The following is a 26,214-nucleotide window of genomic DNA, read 5'->3' as shown; positions in this document are numbered from 1 at the left end:
TGAGCCACATGTGCTGCTATGTATGGGAGAAGAAGTGTCCTGCCCCATCATATGGTAACGATTTCAATTAAATAATTTCACAGGGAAAAGATTTCTTCCTAACCAAGTCTATAATGAAAGAGGTCATTTTCAGAGGGAGAGAGAGCAAGATCTGAATCTGAGAGTAACTTGGCCTTGGGTTTGGATATAAAGAGAAAATGAATATCGAGATCTGCATTTGCTCCCTTGAGGGACAATCTACTGCTGCAGTTTGCATAAGCGAAGAGGAACAAGGCAGGTAGAGAAAGAAGTGACGGGACAGAGGGAAAGCTCATGCAGGCAAACCTCGGGATGACTTGCACAAAGTGTGAGTTTCTCTTATTCATCTACTCCTCCAGCCTATTTAACTCTTCTGTTTGTTTGGCTTTTGTAGACAAATTCTTTATTTACTTTTCTTTATCTTGGCTAACATTGCAGTTCTTGTTGAATTAACTGTCACCCCAAGAAGGCCTTGCCAAAGGGTGTGCTAATGCTCTCTCCTGCCCATGACAATACAATACTCCAGGAAACGAAAGTGTTACAAGCTGTACTTCATTCACCTGTGAGGACTATGCTATGTGCAGGTAATGTAAATAGTATGTGAAAGAGACATGTTAGCCAGAAAAGCTCTTTGAATTGCAGTAGGATTAGGGAGAGTCCCTGATGGCCCCGGGAAAACTGTACTCTAATTTATACAAAGCCAGTGACCTGCAGTGGCTCTGGTTCCGTTTGGAACAGCATCAAGATACAAACTGTGGGTTTCTGGTCTCACACCTTTTCTCAGTGTGAGCCAAATAAAAGCACAGCCTTAGCCAGGAATAACAGATCATTTATTGGTGTAGTAAGTCCACAGCTAAACAGACAGCTACAAATGATGTTTTGACATATCACTGGATGGGCTGGGACACCACAACTCGTTAAGCTGTAATGTCTTTATTACTGCTGTTCATATGTCTGTAGCTCAGGATGTACCAAAGGGGAAAGAAAATCAAGAAACCTGAATTCTCATCATGCCTGAGACTGACACTTGACCAAAAGCAATGGCAAAAACAATAGCAAAAAAAAGCATGTTGCACTGCACAATGTTAATAACTGCTCCAGAAATGTTTTTTGGTTTTTTTTTCCAGATCAGATTCCCAAGGAAAAAGTATCTGAACATGGCTGGGAGAACAGAAGACAACAGTGGCTGAATGGTGCCACAGAAGCTGAGCAACGACTTGGCATGGTAGCACCCATCCTGGCAGCACGTTCAAAGACCTTATGCCTATACTGCCAAGAACTGAGAATAGAGCTGGAAGGGTCTATGAGACACTGAGGTGATGGGAAGTTATTTCAGGCATGAAGATATTTATTCAGTTACTTCAGTCAGTCAAATCCCACCTGAGAAGCCAACAGTGTTTACCATAAAGGAGCTGTCTCCCAGTCCTGGGTAGCCCTGGTGCCTTCGACATCACCTAATGGTTTTTAAAGATGTACCTTCATCTTTTATTTCATGCTTCCTACTCACGTGGCAGTTCCCTCAAAAGATCCTTAGAAAACCTCCTATCCTCTGCCCTTCTCCTTGCAGTGGTTAACAACACTGCTTGTAAGGCTGATCCTTCAGCTCTCAATCCCTTCTTCTGTCCCATGGGTTCAGACAGTTGTTAGCTCTTGACTGACATTAGCTGTAACCCTTATTGAAAAGATATGTGTTTCCCAATACCATGACGCTCAGCAAAGCTCATATCCATGATTAAGTCTCTTGTTCTGCCTTATGAAAACAGAAAGAAGAGTGCAAGGAATCTCATCGTGCCCTCTGGCACAGGCTCTCCATGTCACATTCAGTTTCCACAGGTCTCTGGAACCTCAGGAGCTGACATATAAAAGACACTCAAGAGCCAGAGAAGGAGCTACCCCAAAAGGAAACTTGTCCATCCCTTAAAGCAAAGAAGGGAAGGCAAGATCAAGCAAGAAAGTGAAACACACAGTGGTGGGGAGGATGGCAGTGAACAAAGAATAGCTGTCACCTTACACCACAGTTTTGTCCTTTATGCAGAGAGATGAAGCATTCTGGAGGTGCAGCTTTGAGATCATGGTCTTGGGCATCTGGTAATGGGAAAAGTAGTGTGGAATAATAACCTTCCCTCCACCCAAGAGAAGAGGTTTATACCTGTGGATTTTGCCTCTCTTGGGGACTGCAGTGCTCTTACACTAACCATGTGTTAGCACAAATTGTAAATGATTTGCGTTACACCTGGGATAAAGGGCACAGGAGAGGCACCCATTGGCACCACAGCCCCAGGTCCCTCATGAAAGACCACAGAAGGACTCAGATGAGGAAGCAGCATCAAGAAAGTCACTTTATTACCCACCCTGGGCCTTCACTTCATTTAATCCTTCCCACAAAGCCAGACTCTTCCTGGCATAATCTCTCCGGTGTCATTCCTAGTGACAGAACTGTCTGGAGAGCGCTGATGTGATTCACCTACAGGTCCTCCAGGGCCTTAAAGATCTTATCCCTGTCCTCCTTGCTCATTTGTCATTTCTCATGAGAGAGAGAACAACAAAGATGACCAAAAAGCATGCAAGATAGGAACGGCACCAAGGATACCTACTCAGGCATCTTAAGATTCTGGGTTCTGGGCATGCAGTTATAAGGCTGCACCTGGATCTTGCCCCAATGCTTTTTACTCCCTGGAACAACACACATTTTCCTTCAAAACCAAAAAGACCAATACAACTGTCTTCTCCTTCCTGTCAATGAGTAACAGCACAGAAACACAGAGCTCAATTTTCAGTGCTGACGAAAGCAATGAATCAAGATTAGGTATTTGGGTCTGGTTTGCCTGAGAGGCATATGACACCCCGAAACAACCAGGAGGATCTGAGAATGGGAAGGGTTTGGTGCTGAGCAGAAAGGCAGGCAAGTTAGTATACGCTCTGGCTCTTAGGGCTAAAAGTAACATAAATTTCTTTCCTAGTAAGAGGAATAGAGATCAGTGAGAAGCTTTTCTTTTCAGACCTACTGAAAAGTTGCTATCACTAATTCCTCCTTTCCTTTTCACTTCTTTCCTCACCATGGGTGCATTTCCACATAGGGGAAATTTAACAAAACTGAACCACAGTCAGCACCTGAATACTGAGAGAACTGTATCTAACTAGATTGGAGCTCCATGCAGCAGCAGCCTGCTTAACCAGAACAGGTTGTTTCCTTCTGAAAAGCCCAGCCATATTTTCAACAATTCCTTTTTAAACAGGAGGACTAGATGAGGCCCTGGCAACTTTATATTGTGCCTGATCTAGTGGCTGGCAACCCTGCCCTCAGTGGGGGGTTGGATCCAGATGGTCTTTGAAGTCCCTTTCAACCCCAGTCATTCAGTGATTCTCTGATTCTATGATAAGAAAAATGTTCCAGAAATCTATGATACTGCTATCACAGCTGTCTGCTTCTCTGTACTATCCTGGAGGATTTATACAACCATGATGTGACTACTTCATCTTTCCAACACCCATTGACTAAAGGAGATCCAGATTCTCTTATCAAAAACAAGCTATTCTGTGCCTGGGCTCCTGGGGAAACCAGGCAGAGATAGTCATCTCCTCCTTGCACATCTCCAACAGCAAAATCATCCCTTGCACTAGAGACCACTTGCTGTGTGGGTAGCTTTAGGTGGTGATGGGTCAGCAGTTGGACTATATGATCTTAGCAGTCTTTTCAAACCTTAATGACTCTTTGTTCCTAACTTCCCTGTTCATGGAAAGCACACGTAGCAAAAACATGAGATGAAGAACATCATGTTTGCGCAGGATCCAGGACTTGTTTTGAAGCTTGCTTGCATGCAGATCACTCTAGAAGATTTTCCCTGGGTTTCTTAGACAAAACATCATAGGAAAAATTACTGAGAATTTTCATCTTATCTATCTGTTCTATAAGCTGTGCTGCAAGATATAGCCAAGAGCTTATCCACAACCCATGCCCTACCCCAGAGCCACTTCTCTGCCCCCTGCAGCACAGGACATCAGGGACACTGAACTGGAGAACAATATTAGGCCAAAATTAGTAGCAAGGACACACATCGTGAAACAAGATTCCCTTCTCTCTTTATTCATTGTATTTTCCATGCTTTCCCCTGGCTTTCTTCCTCAGTGCAATGTGATGTTCCCAAACCTGTGCAGACATAAGGGAGTACAGAAGGAAATGATGATGCAGTAGCAAATAACTAAGGACTCCCAAACTGCAAGTCCTCTCAGAGGACCCTGAGAGCCTCTTTCTTTTTTATTCTTACATGTGCTACATGTGATATTCTTTATCACTCCTGATGCAGTGATAAAGATGCAGATTTTCTGCTGGAATAATTAAGGTAGAAAGCAGTTTGGGGTCTGCAATTCTGTGATTCAGCAAGAGGAGGATGAAGGAAGGAGCTGGACAGATTTACTCAATGCTCAGCTGAAACAGCCAAGCAGGTGCACAGGAGGTGTGTAAGGAGGAGATGAGGACCCTGTCAGAGAGATAAGGCTTGGGCATGGCAGGAGGATGTCAGGGACCATGTCAGGGACCAAGTCAGTGTCAGAGACCACGAAGGGAGATGGAAGGAGAGGAGCTGCTGGTGGAACGGAGATGAAAGTGTCCCTATGGGACTGCACAGTGGCTGTGTCCCTGATGCCCTACTTGTTCCTCTGGTGACCAGCTCCCTGCTCAGTGTCCTCAAGGGCTAAGCTTGGTTCCCACATGTTCAGGGCATAGGTGACCATAAAACAGTGTTACTTTTGCTCAGGAAAAGACTTTCATTAGCCCTGCTCCCTTTGTAACTTACTTTCCTCCCAGGGGCTGACAGAACTGCAAACATTTCCTCCTCACAAATGAAAGGAAGAAGTCATGAAGAGACCATGCCCTGAAGGGAAATAATAAACAAGCCCATGACAGCATCACCTCTTTGATAAAATGCTGGGAATGTACTATGAGAACATCATCAAAACGTGGCTGGATAATAGCCTGGAGCAAGAGCTCCCAGCTCCTGTGTGGCCCCAGCTCCTGGCTTGCTCCACTGCAGCTGATCCCATCCCCAGTGACCTGTAGGCAGATGTGGAACTGGAGGCTCTGCAGGAACACTAAGGCAGAAGGAGGAGGCCGACAGCAGGGAAATGACTGAGGAGGAAGACGAGCAACAGAGAGAGTGCCCTAATGAAACATGTAAGACAAATTAATCTCAAAGACACTGAAAGAAAGAAGAGGTGCATGAAAGGGCTGAGTGAAGAACAGGTCATGGGAAGGGAAAATACCAAAAGGACTGAATAGCAAGTGTTTTGTACAGTCTGTCTCCATACTACATGACATTATCTGCAGCGTACAACCTCTCCCTGCCCGCCCAGGGGCAGGGTGGTGCTGCTGCTCTCTCAGCTTTGAAGGCACACACAGGCTCCTGCCCAGACCTACAAAGGGTCTCCAGCGTGGGAAAGCTCTGCATCACTGCTCCTCACTTCCAGGCGGCTGGCAAGGGCCACATGTGCCCTATAGCATAAACAGGGAGAGTGCTCCTCCCAGAGACAGCTCCTGCGACCTGGGGAGGACCCACAGACACTGCAACCCAGAGACTTTCTGCTCCCACTTATTCTCCCCTGGATTATAAACACATCATATTTTTACCTTCACGTTTCTCTTCAAAACAATGCCTTGCAATTAGTGATCCCACATCCCTTCTCCAGACCACGTCATTTATGGATGCAGGAGGGCTGAGGTGAGAGCCAGGCTCTTCTGATCAAGGCACTTCAGATGTGCTGGTCAGGTAGCAGCTGCACTGAGATGCACTGAGCTGTGGATCTCCTGTGGGTCAGATGCCATTATTTCTGTTACTCCAGCCCAGGGCAGGATTGTTAGCTTGACCTCTCCTCACCCATCAGCTTCTTTCCTCCTGAAGAGCCAAAAGTGCTGTAAGCATTTCCTGAGAGAGCACAAGGTATAAAAGAGGAAAGGACTCAGACACGCAACAGTTTGGATGGAGAGTACCTACAGCAATGCAAACAAGAAAGGGAATGCAAAATTAAAGTGCAACAGAAATGCTGCCCTTCTGTGCTGGGTAGGGTTCAGAGGTTGCAAGCAAGCCCAGAAGGTTTATGTGAAAATTCAGTTGCCCCAGTGACCCATACTGAATGGAGGGCATTACCCACATCTTAGCCATCCTGGTTAGCTCCCCATGCTCTGGGTCTGCAGCTCATGGCCAGAGACACCATCATAATAAAAGTCTGAAATGATGTTACAGTGACAGATGCCTTACTGTGCTTGGGAACAGGGAACCCTGGTGCAGACGTCCCCAGGCAGCCTGCTGCATTCACTTAAACTATGACATCTTTAGCTCTGATAGCCGAGGCAGCTGAATCTGACACAAAACATCCACCTGGGACCATTTCCCATTGATGGAGTCCAGAAAGATGAACATCTATGGTGGTTCCCTGCAGGTTCATCCAGAAAGGCATTGCTGTACTCTCAAATACAACCTGGAACAGTCAAAAACCACCTAGGACAAGACAAGCCTGTCTGGCAGGGAAGGCGTCTTCCAGTGAGGAAATTAGAGTAAGGAAAGCTTTCATTATGAAACTACATCAAAACTTTTCCTTAGGACAGAGGACGAGGTTGCCCTTCCCAGTATAAACCAGCAAAATCCTTTCAGTTATGATGCAAATGCAGCTTTACTCTGGCTTCTCAAGAAAGCCGGTTTCAACCAACTTTATCATAGCTCAAAACAAATGAAGAAGAATATCTGGGAACTGAAAAGCCACCTCATTTGTATGACTTTTATTGCTCCCTGTTGCAGCATTCCTAACAAGGGTAGGGAGGTGTAACAGTCTGTTGCTGGAGACAGAGCACAGGGGCAGACACAGCTTTTGTCTGGTCTCTGTGCATTCTTATGTCTCTGTGGAAATGGGTGTCTCCTGGAAATATGGAGATCTGTTGAGTTTCTGCTCCTGCCCAGCCCACAATCTCCTGGTTGAGGAATTCAGCCCCAGTTCCATAATCTCCAGGATGTGACCCTGTCATACAGAGAGAGGACACCCTAATACATATACATGTATTGCCCAAGGAGGTTGTGGATGCTCCTTCCCTGTAGGTACTCAAGGCCAGGTTGGATGTAGCTCTGTGCAGCCTGGTCTGGCAGGTGGTGACCGTGCACACAGCAGGGGGTTGAAACTATATGACTTTTGTGGTCCTTTCCAACTCAGCCAATTCTGTGGTTCTGTGGTTCTATGATTCTATGACACGGGGCCTGCAGGAGACCTGCATCTCAAATGTGTCTGCGTACCCACATTTAGACATATGATTGAGCCCACCATTAACACAAGTGATGTAATTCAGCCCCCCACTGAAGTGGACTCACAAGGTGAGATGTTCTCTAGGCTCCTTGACTATGTCATTTTAGCAGATCAGAACCAGCATGCATATGGAGAGGAAATTTAGCTTGGAGTCCCTATGAAAGTAGAAATTGTGAGGATATTGTTGTTTTGTCTTCTTTCCTGCTCACCCAGTTCTCACGGAATATTCATGCCACCACTTGTCAGCCTGAGCAGAGTCATGGGCTTCCAGACCTCCCCCAGCCTGCAGCACCTTTATCTTGCAGCCATGGACTGTAGGGCTCAGATACAATCAGCTCATGCACGTGTTCTCTGTGCTGGATCTATGAACACTCTTGTGCAACTGTCCCTCCACTCCATACTCCCTGGAGGCAGCATAGAGGCTCTCAGCATTTCACATTTTGTACCTGGAGGCACAAACAATGTCATCTTCATCCCCATATCAAGACCGTTCATCACCGTGACATGTTTTTTAAACTCAGCTGCTCACCCAGACATTGCAGTGCTGGGCTGCCTTTCCTGACATCTGCTGAGCTCTCTTGCAGCCTTTGGACTCAGGGGTAGGGTACATGGGTTAGAGGTTTGGCAGCTTTTGACTTGGTGTTCCTGCTGCTCAGAGATAAAGGAGGCTTTGGGTGCCCCACCTATAATCTTGTGTTTGCACCAGCCATGAGTTAATTGGAAGAGTTTGCCACACCACCTCTCTGGTGCACCAGGCACTCAGAAGTGGGTAAAACTGTCTGTCCCGAAATAGAAAACAGTAAATTGTCAATAACAACGGATACGTAGCTGCTCTGCACTCAGTGCTTTCCTGACGTAAAAGGGGGAGTAGGATTGCAAGGGAAAAGCCCATGACAAGATTTGACCCGTCCTCCACTGGCTCTCCCTGCTCTCCACCCCATTCTTGCACTGGTATCCACATTACTGTACGATGAGGGTCATGGAACTGAGATGCATTTTCCATCCTGACCATTCCTATGTCTTGTGTCTTGTACTGGGTCTCATATCTTATATCTGGACTGGAGCTTTTCAGCAGCCACCACACAGAGCAATGCAAGAGGGGCACCAACTCACCCCACAGCATCCAGCTGTCTGCTTGTGGGCTCCCACAGCACTGCCAGCTGGGCTAGAAGGAGCAGGTAGGTGTCCTCACCTGTCTGTAGGCAAGAGGCAGGACACACTCAGAGGCTCTAGGACTCCTCCTGTGCCCTTGGGTCAGGATGATCAGCTGCAGGCACACACAAAGCTCAGGATAGCAGTGAATGTTTTGTAGATTTTTCAGATCCAGAAGATGTTTCAGTCTGTTCCAGGCCAGCAGCAGAAATGAGTGTAAAGTAAGAGGATATCCTGGAGAGGAAGAGAAGATGGGATAAATGGGAACTATGCAACTCCCTGGGAAGGCACTAAGCTAGTTTATGATCCTTCAGCTTCTCCTTCCTGGAGGCAGACAAGATCAAGCTGGATGGGGCTATAAGTGCCCTGATGAAGCTGTAGACATCCCTGTTCATTACAGAGGAATTGAACTAAATGCCCTTTAGGGGTCCCTTCAAGCTCAAATGGTGCTGTGATTCCATGATACTATAACCAATAACAACTATATCAGCCAGCATGTTTCATATTACATTTTTGGAAGTCTGTGCTAGTTGGCATCTTGAACCTGAGAGTTTATCCTCTTTGTTACCTCCCTCCCATCTATTTCATTTTCTTTCATTCATCTCCCTTGTCATAGCCTGGATCAGCCCCAGCTGGATGGGTTCTGCTGGGGAGATGCTTTGTTTATAATTTCTCTTCAGATCTGCTCTCAGACAGACATCGAAGAGCAACTAATTCAAGCTTTAAGTAAAAGTTGTCTGCTGGAGAGATCTCAACTGAACTAAAAAGCTGCAGATCATGTGTAGGCTTCAAGATTATTCCTGTGTGCTCTGCTGCTCCCCATCCTCTTTCTGGCCAAGGAGGAATTGTGCTGCATCTATTGGGGGCATGATCTGAGTCAATCTGTTCGCTGTTGTGGCTCTTAAGGAAAACTTCTTCACTGTCAATGTCACCTGCCTCAGCCAGAAGGATGATAGATAAATGATGCCCACTGGTCATGCTCCAGAGGAACAGGCATCCTTCACACTCATCAGAAGCAAGAGCTGAGCTTCATTGGGATTGGAGCCACATGCATGGGTTGATGGTGGACTAAATCTTAGAGGTCTTTTCCAACTGTAATGATTCAATGATTTGTTGCTGATATACCACTTACTCCTCACTGGAAAAGGATACAGCACTGACTCTACCACTGTCTTGGTGTTTTTAGGAATGATGGATCCAAAACATGTTTTTAGCCCCAAGCTTGTTTAATGAGGGAACTCCTTTCTTCATTCCTTGTTCAGGCTGCTGTCAGAATGCTTGGGGAAACCTTCAGAAGTGTCCTCAGTGTTGCAAACAGAAAAAGTCTTTCTTGACTGAATTTTAAATCCATTTCTGTACTCTCACTCTGATGCTAAATGCAATATATGTGCTGCAAAACTTTACTGCCAGGAGGTTTCACCTGCTTCTTAAATGAAACCACTGCCCTTTAAAATAATTGAGTTTGTGTGTTTTTCACATCTTTGCGCTCTTGACGTTTCCTTTTTAATTGCCATTATATGGCTACGCATGATAATATTTTCAGTTTGGTAAACTCACTTGGCTGTATCATTGTTCTCCAGCCCCCTGGAGTGAGATGGCCATGCTCATTTCTTCAGCCAACCTGCAGCAGTGAGACGCCACACGACAGCAGCTGGGTTGCATCATTTGCCTTGAGCTCTTTCATTCTCCCTCATATGCACACTGCATCTAGAGAAAGCTCTCATGGGAGATGTTGCTCCCGAACTGGAGCTGAATGGGGCAAAGTGAAGAGGAACTTCCTGCTCAGAATGGAATTTGTTCTGCCAGGAAGGATTTTTATTGTGCTATACACGGTAAACAATTAATGAAAAGGAGGCTTAATGAGATGCATATTCAAGGCTCCTACAAGCCTACAGAGGCTCCTACATGGAGGTGATGGGTTGACAATTGGATTAGATAATATTTGTGGTAATTTCCAACCTTAACAATTTGATGATTCTCTGAATGCTCACAAGATCAGAAGCCCTGGACACACCAGAACTCTGGTCATGCTGGATTTGGGCAAGAGAGCTAAGACTTCTTTCTACCTTGAGGTACATGAGGGCAAACACCTGAGGCTCTTGGAAGTCCAAGTGTGACGTGAGCATGCAGAACAACCAAGGACTTAGAGAAGACAGTCCTTGCCAATGGTGTCCAACAACAGAGTCCCATATCTCATCTTCTCCTCTCCTTTGGCCTGTCATGAAATAGCAGCCTTGCAACAGCTTCAGGTGCTCCCACACATCACGACCTTTTCGCAGTCCCACTTTCTCATAGAGTTACCAGATATCTCTTTTGGATGGAGAAGGATGTCATGAACCAAGGGGAAGGTGGTGGGGAAAAAGGAAGAGGAAGTAGCTGAAGTGTCCATGCTGATTCTTTTTCGATGTAAGTGGAAACCTGCCCTGGGGCAGCACTGCCGGACCAGCCAAGTGCCAGCCTGCTCCTGCATCCCCAGTGCTCACTGCTGGCAGATGAGAGCTGAAACTCACTTTGGGACAGAGGGGCAGTGCAGAAGGAGTCTGTGCTTTGCTCCCATCCCCACCACAGCACCTGCAGCAAAGAACTCAGATCCAGATGACAAAAGGAACTGAACTTTTAGACTTATAAGTTTCATAGGTTTTAAAGCCAGGAGGGGGGGGGACCTTTCCTGTCTATTTGACCTTCTGTAATATAGAGGTCTGGGAATTTCCTCTGGAGAACAGCTTGCAGTTTAAGTGAGACACCTTTATGCAAGATAGCCAGTCTTAAATTGAAACCCTCACACAATAGATATTCCACAGCATCTTTGTTCTAGTGACTAATTACTCTCCCTGTTAAGCATGAATAGCTTGTGGATTTATTTTTTCCTGCATACTAAGTATATTTCAATAGCTTGATGGCTGGAATTCATCTGACCTACAACCTAGCAGTCGTTATTTGGCCAGATGAGTCTTACTTCTCCAAGAACTGCAAAGGCACAGGATTAAGAATGTGAAAATTCATTGTTTTGAAATTTAGGTGTGGGAAGGGGAAAAAAATAGAAAAAGGACAAAAATTAAATCTTATAGAACTAAACTGAAAACAAACAATCACAATTTGCAGCAACCCAAGGGTGCCTGCTGCCAGGGATGCTGCTGTCTGCAATTAACCTTGTCTTCCCCAGACTCAAATGGCAGTTCCTGAAATCTGGCAAATGGAACTACCCAATTGCACTGCTTTCTTCACAGGGCTAGCAAAGAGTTGCCCTGTGCCTGAATAATATGGGGCAAGATCCGTGTGGAAAGTAACATAAAGCTGCTTAGCTCCCATCCACTCGACTTGGGCTGAGGATCTGCTCAGTCGTGCTTGACACTCCAACAGATCCCCATAGACAAAGGAAGACTTACACAGTGGGAACGCACAGTGCTAAGACAAAAGATAGTCAAGACTTGACCTGAAAGTGATATGGTGTTTTGCTGCAGTTCTAATAAGGATTCCAAAACAGAACACTGAGGCAAAAATACGGCAAGGTTATAGAGACAGAAGCAGGAGGAACATGGCATGGAGCACACACAGAAGGACAAGCAGCAATTCTGGAGTCCACAATCATCATGTCTGTAGTAAGAATTTTAGCTGAAGTTGTAGAAGAGTGAGAAAAGGACACAGTCCTCAGTAAAAAGGGAAAGCAACCCCTGAAGCTACGTGAATTGGTTGCAGTAGTACACAAGGGTTTTAAACAGATTTTGAGGGGTAAACTTTCAAGACAGAAATATGTTCTATTTCATATAGAAGCAGCAGAAATGGGTCAAGGATGGAGAACACCAAACACTCGCTAGAAATTGCTTGATTTCTAGTTGGTGAATTGAAGGAAATCACATTCATCCAACTTCAATGAACTGTTCAGATGGCACTCTGTGGGAAATTATAGACTTACTTCAAGGATGTACAGTTGACAGAGGAAAAACACAGCAGGACATAAATCAGCAACAAGTTGTATTTACAGAGAACGTAGGCTGGAAGGACTGTGCAGTTCTTTGAGCACTGGGCTTGGGCCTGCAAAACTTATGTTCTCTATATTGTGTGAGAAAGTAACTAGCAAAGGCTCTTCATCTTCTGCTACCTACCCGCTAAGTGAAAGGAATAAAGCACCAGTAGTGCATGCGGATACATCACCTGAAGGGGTTAATTTGCTTTTGCTAACACAGGCTGCAGAGAGGAAGGGGGTTTGAGGAAGCTTTTGTTACTGACAACTTCCTCTCTATGGCAAAGTTTACTGTCAATAGCTTAAAAATAAAACGAGCGCTGACATCTTACAGTGTGGGTATTGACATTTTATTTCTTAAAAAGGCAAAAAAAAAAAAAAAAAAGAATACATTGTTTTAGTGACTGGAAATGTGTACAAAGTTACATATTTCAAAGAGTTCATGCATTAAAGAAACAGCCTTCAAAAGAGTTTCTCCAATGCAGAGGCATGGGACCTACAAATTCTTTCACAACTGATACTGTTTGTTTCGAACACTCTGTATAGCACAGCCATCCTCTGACACACCGGTGCTATAGGAGCCATTGGGGTCTAAACTCAGACCCTCATCACAAAAAAAACATGGTAGAAGAGTCCTGAGTGTCAGGGACGCCCCCACAATTCTGCAAGGTAGAAAACTCCAGTCACAGAGTGAAAATCTAAGCCTGACTTGGGCAAACCCAACAGTTATCTCCAAGCTGTCAGAGAATTGGCAGTTCCCACACATCTTTAAATTAAATGATCCCCATCTTGGTTTGTAGTAACAGCTTTTTAAGGCGTGCATTTATATATCTCTATTAAAAAAAAATACTATTGTGAAATTTACATGAAAACACACAACTTTAGCAACACCATGTTTTCAGTGGAACTTGGCCATTAGCTGCTTGCAGTTTATATACAAAGCTGGTTAATAAGAAAGTCTGCTATAGGGAGCCAAGCTTTCTTTCCAGGTTATCCCCCGACTAAAACAAGGATTTCCTATGTTTTGTCTTCCATGCGTTGGCAATATTGAAAACTGTGATTAGAACACCAGGGTGCAGTGGCTTGTAAACATTTTGTCTCAGTATTACATTAAAATCCAGTGCATTCTCACTCTCCGCTCTGACGCTATGGATCAATGGATTGATACAACCTTCTGTGAGCTCAGGGGAGAAATGAAAACTTTAGCCAATTAAAATATTGTAGATAAGTCCGTTCCTGGTGTCAAGTCACTCACTTTAGAGCTACACCAAGCATGAACTTGATCCATCATAGAATTGCGGGCAACTTTTTCCCAGGATGTTAGAATTTCAATTCCACATTACAAGAACAACTTATGTTTTGCGTGGTCCCTGTTCTGCAGATGGAGCACATGTTCAGAGGGAAGCAGTTTGCCAAGCTCAAAGGCCAGGCCAGCAAAGCAGCCCAAGAGAGCCCCAGATTCCTGATTGATTAGACCCATGCTGGAGTTGTTGGACAGCAATGCCCACCTCTCCCCTGTCTCCTAAAGTTCTCAACCCTTTCTAGAAGTAGGGAAAGATTATACAATACTGCATGGAAGGAAAAGGCTCATAGGAAAGAATCTAAAGCAAATGCATCAGGGATATTTAAAAAAAAAAAAAAAAAGAAAGAAAAAATGTAAAAAAAAAAATTAAAGGCTAGAATAACTCAAGACAGGAAAAAAAACTCTTCCTGTTCTTGTTGAAGCTCTTCTTAACTTCTCCCTCCTCTCCACCAGCTGCAGTCCTGAGTAATGAATGCCTGCCATATCTGGATGGCAGCTTCCTCAGACCCTTTCCTTGTGCTTCACGTTGGCCAGCTTGACTGTCTCCTGCTCAGAGGCAGGTGGAGAAGGCTCGTCGTGACATCCAATCATCAGCTGGTAGACTATGACTCCTGCAATGGCCCCAAGGAAAGGAGCAACAATTGGAACCCACCACCACTGCTTTCCAGTCCTGAAAAGAAGAAGGAAATGCACAAGGTTAAGAATTGCAACCTAAGCATTAGGATACTTGTGTTTCAGTCTGGAATAACGCAAAATCTGATTATGTGCAAACATTGACATGCAAGACAACAGCAACCCTATGTCCACAGCAACATCCAAGGCAGTTGCTGCCTCTTGCTGCAAGTTCTGGGGACAAGCACTTTGGAGCAGCTGTTTCCACGACTTCTACAACTCACTCTCCACCAAGAAAGTAGAAAAACCATCAGTGTCTGAGCTAGGCAGTTTCACTTCCCTCCTGCTGCCTGCAGGAAGGTACTCCTTTACAACATATAACCTCTACTGCTCATAGTTCTCAGTTTTCTCCAGGTTCAAGAAAATATAACAAAAGCCCCGCACTTCCTTCCATTAAAAAATAGTGGATAAGATCGTGTTCAGTGTGCACCTGAGCTTCTCATCACTGAGGCTCCCTCCCCAGAGTTCATTAATTTTCTGGAAACTGCTGAAGTTCTATGACTTTTTAAAGAAATCAAAGCGAAGCAACCTGTGTCTTTTAAAGAGATTTATACTTTCTAAAGACACCATAAGGGTGCTAAGACTACTTGAATCTCAAACTTTTTTTTCCCCCTTGATGCACAAGGTTTTCATTGTCAAGCTCTTACCAGAACACTTCAGTGCCCCAGCCAGCAATGGCTGTGAAGAGACGAGGCCCGAAGTCTCTGGCAGGATTGACAGCATAGCCAGAGTTGAAGCCCATGGAGGTTCCAATAACGAGGACAACAAAGCCAACTGTGAAAGCTTCCAGCCCTGTGGGAACAGGGTTGTTGTAGGGATCCACAATAGCCAAGACGCAAACAATGAGGGAAGCGGTGCCAATGAACTGGGGAGGGAAAAATCAGAAAGACGAATTTAATCCAGACTAATCTTTTAAGAAAGTTACTTAAGTCTTCTGAAGTTCCATGGTTTTAGGACTCATTCTCTAAAGTGGAAAAGCTACAATAAAAGATTCCATGGCATTGTCAGACAGAATTAGACTGAGTGCCCAGTTGGGAAACTGACAATGGAGCACGCTCTTCCGAACAGCTGATAAATTCCTTTGTGCCCACACCTCTTCCCCACACACAGAAGAGCTATCAATAACCGTGTGAGCAGCCAAATCAGCTGAAGACATCTTCCAGAATGTGCTTCCAAGCTGTGATTCTTTCTCTGACCAAATGAGAGGGCCAAAACAAACCCGAAATATCCCTCTTTGAGTTCTGGCTCCCTCCAGGCACCTCTTACCTGATCAAAGAATCCGTTCACAACATTCAGATGCTGAGATGGGTAGGTGGCAAAGATACCAGCTGTGGCATTTTCTCCTGTTACATACAGGTGGTTGGAGCCAAAAGCCCAGATGGCATCTGGAGGTGGAGAAAAAGCAACAGTAAGAACTCAAAGAAACACCAGTATGAATCCTAATGCCCCCTACAAGGTGCCGAAATGCCTGTGGTGCTACAGAAGTCAAAATCTCAGAAACTGTTATGGATCTGATGTGCAGCAAACACATTGGTCTGACTTTCCCATGCAATTAGTTTCCGCTCTTGGGGATGTCTTGTAGAGTCACTGGCCACTCATCTACTGCTGTGCAGAAGCTGGATAACTACCTTAAGCAATCTGAATATGTCTCAACCACAGATAGTTAAGATCAAAATAGATGCTTCCTGAAGGCAGCTCATCTTTGTTTTAAGCAGTGGTTTAGGACAGGATTAATTTTCTTCTGCAAAGAATCTGACATCAGCCTATCTACTAGAAAGGTAATTGATGCTGAACTGAAGCTGTAACATTTACATTACAGCAGTAACAGTAGTTTCCACTCCTTTACTGTGAAGAATCAGCCTGACAAGGGCTGCCAAAGTTGCTAGAAGTCTGACTGGCTCACAACCATATCCAGTCTATGCAGAAAAAACTCCATGTGATGTCCTTGTTTATTTTAAAAAAAAAAAAAAAAGAAAAAAGAAAAAAACACGTGAGGATAAAATGACTCTGGAAAAATGCACATATGTAAAGCTTCTATCACCATTATTGTTTCATCAACATTTCTGGGAGATCTGCTTTAATCTAAATAGTAAAGACCTGCAGACATCATACACACTTTCTGCACCTACCATGGTAGAGCCCAAAGACTATGCCAGCTCCTAGGAAAGCTCCAAGTGTCTGGGCCAGGGCATAAACTGGTAGCTTGATCCAAGGCTCTCGAGCCAAGAAGCACATGGCAAAAGTGACAGCTGGGTTCAGGTGTCCACCTGCAGAAAGGCAGAAGGTTAGTGCACTGTTATGGGCAGAACTTGAGTCTGAAAGATGAGTCATGGCATGGTAGTCTCCACATAGGAGAAGTGCCACATAGGAAAGGTGCAGCCATCTAGGCCTACACACCAGTTGTCACAAGTGAAATCCAGCCCACACACAGAGACACAACATACCTGACACCTGGCCTGCGATCAAAATGCCAAGCATCACAGCAAAGCCAAAGGCGAGATTGACAGTCAGGAAACCTCCATGGGTCCCTCTGCTGAGCACGATCTGAGCAACAGAGCCACAGCCAAAGAGCTGAAAGAGAAGAACAGACTGAAGTTACCCTCTGTAATTTACATCAGTTGCTGACCGACACTCTTAACTGCTCTGCTTACATCTGCATGGGTTGTTGCAGCACACTCCTAACTCAAAGCTTCAGCTTTCGGTTACAGGAAAGTCACAAGGAAAGTCTGATCCCTGGTTGGGTAAAATGAAAGTGGAAGATGCATAATCTCCAGGAAACTGGACAACTTTGTCCAAACATCTGATGGCTACGTAGGTGAGAAGAACCATTGCCCAGATAGGGGGCCTAAGCTCCTTATCATTAAAAAGGGCTGATAACTGACACAGTAGCACACAGATCAGCAGGGCACAGTTTTGCTATTGCCAGGATATTAAGACATGGCTGAAGAAGGCTGTGTTCACCTTGGTAGTGACATTCCTTTCAAGACACAGCTCAGGGACTGAAGTTGGTTTCCTGAGCTAAGATACCCATGCTTGTCCCAGCCCCAAGGTTTGCTCCCTGCCATGGGCAATCTGAGCACAGCCCACACCACCTCGACACAATGAGATCCTTCCTATGACAAAGGAATATAGGAAGAGATAAGGGCAACAAAGATGCTCTGTCTCTGCAATATCAACAAGTATTGAGTGCTCTGGGTAACAACCCACTTTTGTTGAACGATAAGTAGTGTTGCCTAATAGCTAAAGGAAGCATGTGCTCATTCTGAAAGGCATTTGCTTTAAGTAGGTGATTCTTCTTCTCCCAGTCACATCCAAGAGCCATACTTCCTATGATCACCTTTAACAGCCCAGACCAATTTCCCCTGGCTGTTCAGTTCATCACTTGTCCAGATGGATGCCTCCTGCCCTGCCATGTCCCTCCACTATCCACCATATATTTTAAGGAGACCTAGTCCTAATCTTCTGTATGATTTTATCCTCCACTGGCTTAACCTGAACAGATTCTCAGGGTATACCAGGGATTATCTCATCATACTGAGAGCATCCTTAAACTAGGACAGGGATAACGTCTTGCTCAAGATCCTCCAGGCTAGTGCCCAGACCTTGCGCCCACATCTGCCCACCCATCAAGATCTGCTTCTGTAAATTCCATTATCCCAAGATTACTCAATTGCCACAAAGGCTACACAAAAGCCACAATTGCCACATCTTAGAGGATAAACCACCAAATAGGCATCAGGTAGGCAGGAGTGGATCTCTTCACCTCTCCTGCCAATACTGGACATACCTGTTGAGCAATACACAATTCAGTTGAAGGGCAAAGCCAAACCACAGCCAGTACATCCCCTCAGTGACTGATGAATTACTAAGAAAACACTGCACTCAATCTGTTGGGAAAGGAGTGGCCAAGTAGGCTGCAGGCTGACTCATGAGGTGGGCACTCTGTACTCAGGTACCTCTTGGCACAGGACCCTCTACTGGAAGAACAAAGGAACCTGCAGAACTTGTTAGTTAACAAAGTGATATCCAGCACTGCTTTCTACGGGGTACATAGCAGCCCATTCCATGTCCTGACACCAAGACTCTCACTTGGAAAACCACAGCAGAGGAGATACCTGTGCAAAGGCAGAAAAGATGAGTTGTTGAGAAGCAAACAGAGCTATCACTGCCAGCTTTGTCCAAACCACTGAGGGAAGCATAGCTACAAATGAGCAAAGAAGAACTCACTAATGACCTGGGTGACATCTGTTCCTTCCCAGAGGAGTCCCAGCACACATTAGGCAGAGTTTTGGACAGAGCACTTGGCTATGGTGTTTGTATCTCTACAGACACAATGCATAGCAGTCCAACCAGGAGGTAAGCACAGAAAAAGCTGCAGTAAGCATCTGAGTTTGGCAGGGTTGGCCCCAGTATACTGAAAATTGTAATCATTGGATCATGGAAAGGCTTGAGTTGGAAGGGACCTTAAAGATCACCTAGTTCCAGCCCCTTGCCATGGACGGGTTGCTACCCACTAGATCAAGCTTATTCCATTGATGATGGAACTTGTGTCATTCACTTTGAAGGAACTGGCTGTTCTTCAAGTGGATGGTGGTTGACTCATCAGGCATACATAACTTTTGGTCACGGAAACCACATAGTAAAGTTCTGCATTCCACCATCTGCAACTGTACTTATTCACAAAGGTCTTCTCTCAAACTGGAGGAATTCCAGCCCTGGTGTTTCTCAAGAGGCTATTCTCCATCCTCCTCTCTGCCACCCTACACCTGGCAATAGCTCCCCAGCTTTTTCTCAGAAGAAAGTCAATGAGCCATGCAAAAACACCCTGGAGCCACTCCATAGAAGCATTACAATTACTTATCAGATATGCCCTAAGAACTGTTTGGGTTAATTCAGCGTAACAGTAGAAAAAAATGACCCTAAGTAGATTAAAATTAAAAAGTAAGGTAATATTTAGGGACAAATTTGAGGTTTGATATGCTTGTGTGCAATTCCATCCCACATCAATGGAGTCCCTTATGCATGAACACATTCCCCATACATGACATCCAGACCATGCTCAACCCTGCTCTTGTGGCAAATGGTTTTACATGATATCATTTGGTACAAGCTGTCAGCACTGGGTGGCACATGCCAGGTGTAGGGGCAGCTTTGGTACATGTACCAGGTGGTTATGTTGTCCAGAGGGATACAGTTCCAAATCCCTGCATATGCAGATGCAAAAATCTATATTTACTATCATCAGATATGTGTAAAATACATGATTACCTGTAGCAAGATTTATTTTACACCTTTAGTCATTTTGTTTTATGACTGATGCAGTCATCTTGGATGCCCGTCACATGCAGTGAGGAGAAATGGCAGCATAGGGAATGGAGCCCCAGCCTCCCAACATGGGTATCTAAATCAAGTCAAGTGGCTCAAGTTAGGGTCTCATCTTCTCCACTGATGTAGTCAACCCACTATGACTTTCCCATCTAAATTTAGGCAGAACAAATCCCACTAACCCAGTAACACTTTGTTAGTATTCCTTCCAATTTATTCTCCCAGGACATACAAGACAGGATACGCTGATCATTCTTAAGTCCCCCTTTTCCACTACTTAAAGAGTTCAGGAGCATCTAACTTGAGCTTTAAGGCAAGGAAGATTATATCAAATCCAGCCAACATTTATCCAATTAAAATTCATGGACTCAAGCTCATGCAATGGATGTAAGTGACCACTATGGCCAGGAGATGGATGTGCACACCCAAGGGAAGATGATCCCACGTTCTTGATTTTAATAATCTGCTGCCAACATGTTGTTTTTACATTACCAGAAAAACATCTCAACCAGCAGAAACTCATGTGAGTCCCTCACAAGGCAGAGTGTGAGGCCTTCAGCTGTTATATCCCCATGACCCATTAGACAAGTGATTTTTTAAGTGCTAATAAAATGATTGCAACAAGCCATTACTCAGATGTCTTAAAGCTACTCTCCCAAGAGTTGTGGTCGATGCACCCATTAAGCATGTTAATGGAAAACAGCTCCCTAATTTCATCTTTCTGTTTTGAACAGATCTAATGGCTTTCACAGCCAACGGGAAAGCTTCTCAATCCTCTTTCCTCAGGAGCTGATCCAACCCGATGTGCTGCAGAAAATTAATAGGAACACACCATGTTCAGCAGGATCAGTGAGTTGAACTGGTTCAGGGATGAAGGGGCTGTCAGACTCCAGGAGCAGAAAAAGGGAGGAGATAGCCAGAAAATGGTTGCTGGGTGTAACTTCATACTCAGAAAAACTCAAACTCCCTGTGTCCACGTTGTGGTTGAGAAGGGCCATGTGGCTTTTCCACCCAAGGTGACAAACATTCCGTCCTCCCCCTGGCAGAGAAGCCCTGGAGTTAGTCAGAGCTGGTAGGAGAGGGCCTTGGAGGACACAAACATGTTGGAAAAGCTAATCAAGAACTAATGGTTAGTGGGTTCATGGACACATCCTGACCAACACAGCTCTGTAGATGAACTCAGACAGCACAGCAGCCAGGTTCCCTCCCTCTCTTGCCCTCCTTCCTTTGTTGGTGCTTTTTCACACCTTCAGGAGAAACACAAAAGGCTCGGATGGATTTGCTCATGGATTTCAGACCGACTGATCGCTAAATCAAGACAGGAAAGTTTTGCTGGCATAGCCCAGAACAACTGTTATTACCCGAGCTGCAACTTTCCCCTTCGTCCTGAAAAATAAATAAATAAAATAAGTGCATAGGAAGAGCTGCTCAGCCCCTGCTGCCCTCCGGTGGACGACGAAGGTGACATAAGGGCAGTCAGATCGTAGGGATAATCCCGGGGAAGGGGGGAAGGAACCCTTCGATACCGATGGAAGATTTTAAGCCGTCAGATGTGTGTGTGGAGACCTCTCTTTATATCAGCGTGGAACTCAAATCCGTGACTCTCCCAAAGTCCTTCCAAGGAAGAGACAGAGGACTATCACTTTACCGGCAGCTCAAAACCACTGCCCGCCTACCTTCCCTGTAACTTAATGCAGGATAGGGTTAAGGCATTGCAAGCACTGACTATGGCAAGAAGCAGGACCCAGCTGGATAGATGAGAAGAGAGATCCACCTCCAGTGTGCATGGACCTTCCTCAGCCTTGTGGCCCATGTGTTCAGAGGACCTTCAAAAGCCACAAGGGCAGTGCAAGGAGAAACATGTGTGCCTTTCCTCCAGCACCTCTTGAACAAATAGGTGGGTTGTGACTTAGAGGTTGCAAAACAGGGGAGAAATATCATATTCCACAGCCTGGCTGGACTTACCAGCTCTACCTACCAGCCAGCCTGGGTAGGAACAAAAGTCAGATTCAGATGGTCTGTAATGTTACAGCTCCCTCTGCACCAAGAGCTGTCTTGGAGCCAAGTGAGGCAGCAGGACTGGGTAGATAAGAGGGGCTGAGGGAAGCTACAGCATATTTACACCATGGGCTACAACAACACTGCAAAGAGCTCAGTGCAAAACAAACAAACAAACAAAAAACCTCCATAAAAACTGAGCAACCTGCAGCAGAGCAGTTGGGCAGTGGGGAAACTTGTTATTTAGTTTGTCCCTTCCTCATGTGTACTGAAGCAAGAACCTGTTCTGATATCTCCAATGTCCATCAGATAAGGAAGCCTTAGCTCTTAGAAAGACCTGGACTTCACTCACAGTGTTGGGCATTGCTGGAGAAAGCTGCATCCCACTTGGGCAAGTTGTAGTGCCTGAGCTCTCATCTCTGTGGAAAGGAGAAATCTCCCTGCTCCTGCGCTGGGGCAGCATGGCTACAGTTTGGGATGGCTAACAAGCAGCCCTGAGCTCTTCTGGTGGAAGAGGCGGAGGAGAGCAGCAGCACTGCCAAGAGCTGATGAGGTTCCTTGATCATCCCAGCCACCTTACTGTTCTGGATTCTTTTGTTTGCAGCACACTCAGACTCTAAAGAGTTCCCACCTGGCCACAAAGGCAGGACAGCCTGGCTGAAAAGCAATTAGGAATTGTTTTGTTCCTTCCTCGTGCCTCTCCTCGTGCCTCAGCAGCAGTGAATCATAGTTAGTCTGACTTGGAAATCAGTTACAATAGCGAATTATTTCTGCTAACTTTAAAACTAAACAGGGACAGCTATGGTATTTTCAGCCAGCAGACAAAGGCAAACAGTCTTTAAGGAAAGCATGGAGACCTGCTGGTGGAAATCTTGCTTTAGTGAGTTGCTACAGCAATAACACAAATAGCAAGTGAGTTGGAAAATGCCTTCAGTGTTTGCATTGCTTAACTATTGCCAGCAAGAGGTGCTTCTGACACTGATATAAACTTCAAACCTAACGTATCAGAAAGTATATGCTGGGAGGGGGGGGAAGAGGGGACTGACATCTTCACTATCAAAGGAAACAGAAGCAGCATTAAACTCTTGTAACAGGAGGGTCACTGCAGCTCCGTTGTGCAAGGCACATAGCCAGAGCAGCAACTCAAGAGCAACTCACCTTTGTGCTCTTCAAGGTTTGGCTGCTTAGTTGGATTTATTATTTTTTTTGTCTTAAACAAAAAGGCAGTATTTCCTCTTATGTAACATTCTGCTGCCTTTGTAACTCTTACCAGCAGGTAAGAATTGTGGGGTTCTGAAATGGTTTTGCCCTAGAAGAGCTTTAGAGAGCTGCTATTACACAAGTGAAGGGAAGGAGGGAAGAAGCTGAAGCCATTCCAATATCCACGGCGGGACAAGTTCTACGTTACACAGTGCAATCTTAAGTAAGCTGTGAACTTTAAACACTGGGCTCAGGAAGTTGACTTTGGTGTGAATGATACCAAGCCTTAAATCCATCCCCAGTATTGCCCCATTCTAGAGAAATTCATGTGCAGCCAACACCGCCTCCCACAAAAGCAGCTTCATGGATTTCACTCTCTGAAGCCCACAGGAGATGTTTGCTGGGCTCAGATGCAGATAAATGCTTTCATTCCCAGCTCAGTCTGCTGGGATTTCTGCAGGATAGAAGTGTCTGCTTTCCCTCCAGGCAGAATCAGGATCTCTGTCCTGGGATCATGTGGCTAAAACCACTACCAAGGTCCTCTGATAAGGAGAAAAGTCAACTTCAAGACTTTTGCTTCTACCTTCAGGGCAGTTGATAAAATAAAAAGATATAGAGAAATATGGGTGGTAGGGAGCAATTAAAAATATTAAAAATTAAAATGAATATAATATATACAGTGGCACCTTATTAGCAGAAGAACAGACTGGGACAGCTGCAAGAGAAGCCCTTCCCTCTCTGTATTTCATGCTAACAGCCAGGCAGGGTTCTCCCAGTGCATCTGCTCCCACAGAGCACAGAGCTCCCACTGCAGAGGAGATGCAGAGATCCCAGATCACTTCGGGACAGAGTTGAGAGCACCAATAAAAACAGCATTTTCTTTGGTCCCAGGCACCAGCTCAGGGAGTCCCGGACAAGGTGACAAGCTGCTTTTGCACACACACATGAAAACAGAGTGAGCGTGGTGCTCCCTGAGGCTGATGGTGCCCACCCTCATTTGGAGTCTGGATAAGCAGAAGGACCTCAGCCTTTCTTTGCCTTCATCCCCCCTGGCCATCAGTGCTCACCCCAGACCACCAGTTACAGAGAGGCATAAACCCACAATCAATCTGTCACATGGGTTTACACCACCTCAGATGAATTTTCACACACAGACTTTGGCTGTGCTACCACCAAGTCATTGGGCATTGCACAGTCCTGCATTTTTGGTCTCCCAACAGGAGATGCCCCCATCGCAGTGTTGCTGTATAGCGACCCCCATCCTTCACTGCTGTCCTACCTGCTCAAATCAGCCTTTCAGCCTCAAAGATATCCACCCAACTTCATCTCTTATATCCTGTCCCTTTGGAAACCCAGCACTACATCAGGCAGCAGAGTTTTGTTGCAGTCACTGCTTACAAAATGTGTTTTGTAGCAGGAGTGACAGCCTTGCGCTGCCACGCAGGCGGGATCAGCTGCCAGCATGGGCTGTCCTGGAGGCATGCAGCCCCACTGATAAGAGACCCTGCAGGACATGCAGCAGGCAACAAAAAATTATGCTGAGACAGTTTCAATTCTGCCTGTTTCTTCTTCATAGGATGCAAAAACAAAAACAGCAAGTTTTTCACTGCCTGGATCAACTACTGAACTATTTCAGTGCCAAGACAATACTCCAGGGCAGAGTGGGGAAGGAAGTTTTGCATGATCTCTAGCAAAACACTTGCTCCAATACAAGCATCTGCTCCATGCACTTTGTGAACACACAGACACATTACAGTCCCTCAGCACCTGCTGAGCTCTGCTCCTTGCAGTAGCCCCAAAGCTCACTGTACAGCACAAGGTTTTCCTCTACGGATAACACCTGTACAAACAGGCAGGCTGCACAGGAGCTGGGCTCATCCACCTGCAGTTCTCAGCAGCAGGACTGGCACATTCCCCACACCAGGACGATGTCCCCATGCCCCAGCACAGACTCACCACCAGGATCAGCGTCCCCAGGCACTCAGCCAGCGCTTGCCGCACCAGCTTATTTCGGATCCTCAGGTGCTCCTCGATGGTAACAAGCACGTCCTTTTGCCTCCCCATCACAGCAGATGTGTCTTCCCAGCAGTATCAGGGACCACCAGCAGCTGACAAAGCCTCAGAACCTTTCTTCTCCAGCAGAGCTGCCCTTGCTTATAAGTAAGTTTGCGGTGCCTGACACACCCCCACCCAGTGACCACACCCCTTCCACACTCTTCGAAACCCTTTTTTCCTCCTTTTCAGCATGAGATGGACTGGGCTGTTTTCTTTTTTGTCCTTATTGCCCAAGTAGATGAGCAAAAGACTTTCAGAAGGAGGAATTAGACGTGGCAGGGATGTCCCACCCAAACCCAATTGCATGGGGCCGTCTGCCTCTCCTCAGCTCAAACCGAGGTTCAAAAAGCCAAACCTGTGGACCAAACAACATATTTACCCCTCTGTCCTATCTCAGTTCCCATCTATCAGCTTGTGCTCCCTCCCAAGACCACCACAGTGTGGCAGAGGCATTGCTGCCCACCAGCTGAATGAGACCGTCTGGATGAAAAGGCTGTCCCCATCCGTGGCCCTGGGGCTGCTGGCAGGATATGTGCCATTTGTGGCATCTGGTTTTTGTTAAGACAGCAGTAAAAATTCCCCAGGCTTGACGCAGTGCAGTGGGTGAATATGCAGGATGGAGGGGACCCCCTTCCCAGATTTGTTCCTTGACTGCTCTGCAAATCCACAGATTCACAGCTTCTCCTCTTCCCCTTGTTTAACCACCAGCTTTCCTGATAGAAAAACAGAGTGGTGATGAATGGGCTCTTATTCCCCACAGGACCCGCAGCCAGCCCGAGGAGTCAAGTCAGGAATGTAGTTAGCAACGTTGTGCGAGGAATCAAACGCAGGGAAACATTCAGGTCCAAACAGATCTGCAGGGACAGGAAACATTTCTCCTTCCTTCGGCCTTAGGTCTGGTTTGCTTTGACCAACATCAGTGAGGTCCTCTGAACTGCAGCTGCAAGGGGTTTGCAAACCAGAGCCGAGGACAGCAACTTCTCTTTCTCTCTTCTCTGCCCTTCTCCATCTCACTGTGCCCACCACCCCACTTCATCCTGCGCCTCTTGTCTCCTTTATACTCTCCTCTGAACTTTATATGTGGACTTGGTTTTGAAGACCCCACAACCAGAAATGAAGCTGTGGTGTCTTTCTTTTTTTTTTTTTTTTCCTTTTGGCAGCTCTTAAGCTAAGACCTGTGGCTTTTTTTTTGCCATTTGCTGAACTGCCAGAGGGGAAATACTGTGGTGTGGGTTTATGGAGACTT

The 26,214-nt window shown here is 45.7% G+C and overlaps 1 protein-coding gene and 1 long non-coding RNA gene across 3 annotated transcripts; both read right to left on the bottom strand.

Annotated features, from left to right (window-relative positions):
- Positions 1-6,907: 6,907 nt before the first annotated feature.
- LOC146754182 (uncharacterized) lies at positions 6,908-7,921 on the bottom strand. Its single transcript, XR_014939714.1, has 4 exons — positions 7,832-7,921; positions 7,595-7,748; positions 7,368-7,457; positions 6,908-7,023 (listed from the first exon to the last, which is right to left on the bottom strand). It is a non-coding gene; the product is annotated as an uncharacterized LOC146754182 (long non-coding RNA).
- A 4,828-nt stretch (positions 7,922-12,749) lies between these two features.
- On the bottom strand, positions 12,750-25,044 carry AQP3 (aquaporin 3 (Gill blood group)). Of its 2 annotated transcripts, none has more exons than XM_015848279.3 (6): positions 24,870-25,044; positions 16,835-16,961; positions 16,520-16,657; positions 15,657-15,775; positions 15,038-15,255; positions 12,750-14,388 (listed from the first exon to the last, which is right to left on the bottom strand). In XM_015848279.3, the coding sequence occupies exons 1-6, from the start codon at positions 24,975-24,977 to the stop codon at positions 14,220-14,222; spliced, it is 879 nt and encodes a 292-aa protein (XP_015703765.2). In that variant the 5' UTR covers positions 24,978-25,044; the 3' UTR covers positions 12,750-14,219. The 2 variants fall into 2 exon arrangements, with proteins under 2 accessions (XP_015703765.2, XP_085385925.1); XM_085529799.1 differs by lacking the exon at positions 24,870-25,044 and adding an exon at positions 24,193-24,309.
- Positions 25,045-26,214: the final 1,170 nt, after the last annotated feature.

This window comes from Coturnix japonica, chromosome Z, assembly GCF_054131305.1.
Source record: "Coturnix japonica strain WE chromosome Z, WE-NBRP24, whole genome shotgun sequence".
Classification (NCBI taxonomy): Eukaryota; Metazoa; Chordata; class Aves; order Galliformes; family Phasianidae; genus Coturnix; species Coturnix japonica.
The sequence above is the reverse complement of the archived record's forward strand: the minus strand, read 5'-3'. Positions and strand labels throughout refer to the sequence as shown.

Excerpts from the sequence above, each read along its gene's own strand:
- AQP3 (XM_015848279.3), bottom strand. The coding sequence starts at position 24,977 with ATGGGGAGGCAAAAGGACGTGCTTGTTACCATCGAGGAGCACCTGAGG. Across the intron at positions 16,658-16,834 it reads GATCGCAGGCCAGGTGTCAG|GTGGACACCTGAACCCAGCT; the intron begins GTATGTTGTGTC and ends GCCTTTCTGCAG. Across the intron at positions 15,776-16,519 it reads AGTCTTTGGGCTCTACCATG|ATGCCATCTGGGCTTTTGGC; the intron begins GTAGGTGCAGAA and ends CTCCACCTCCAG.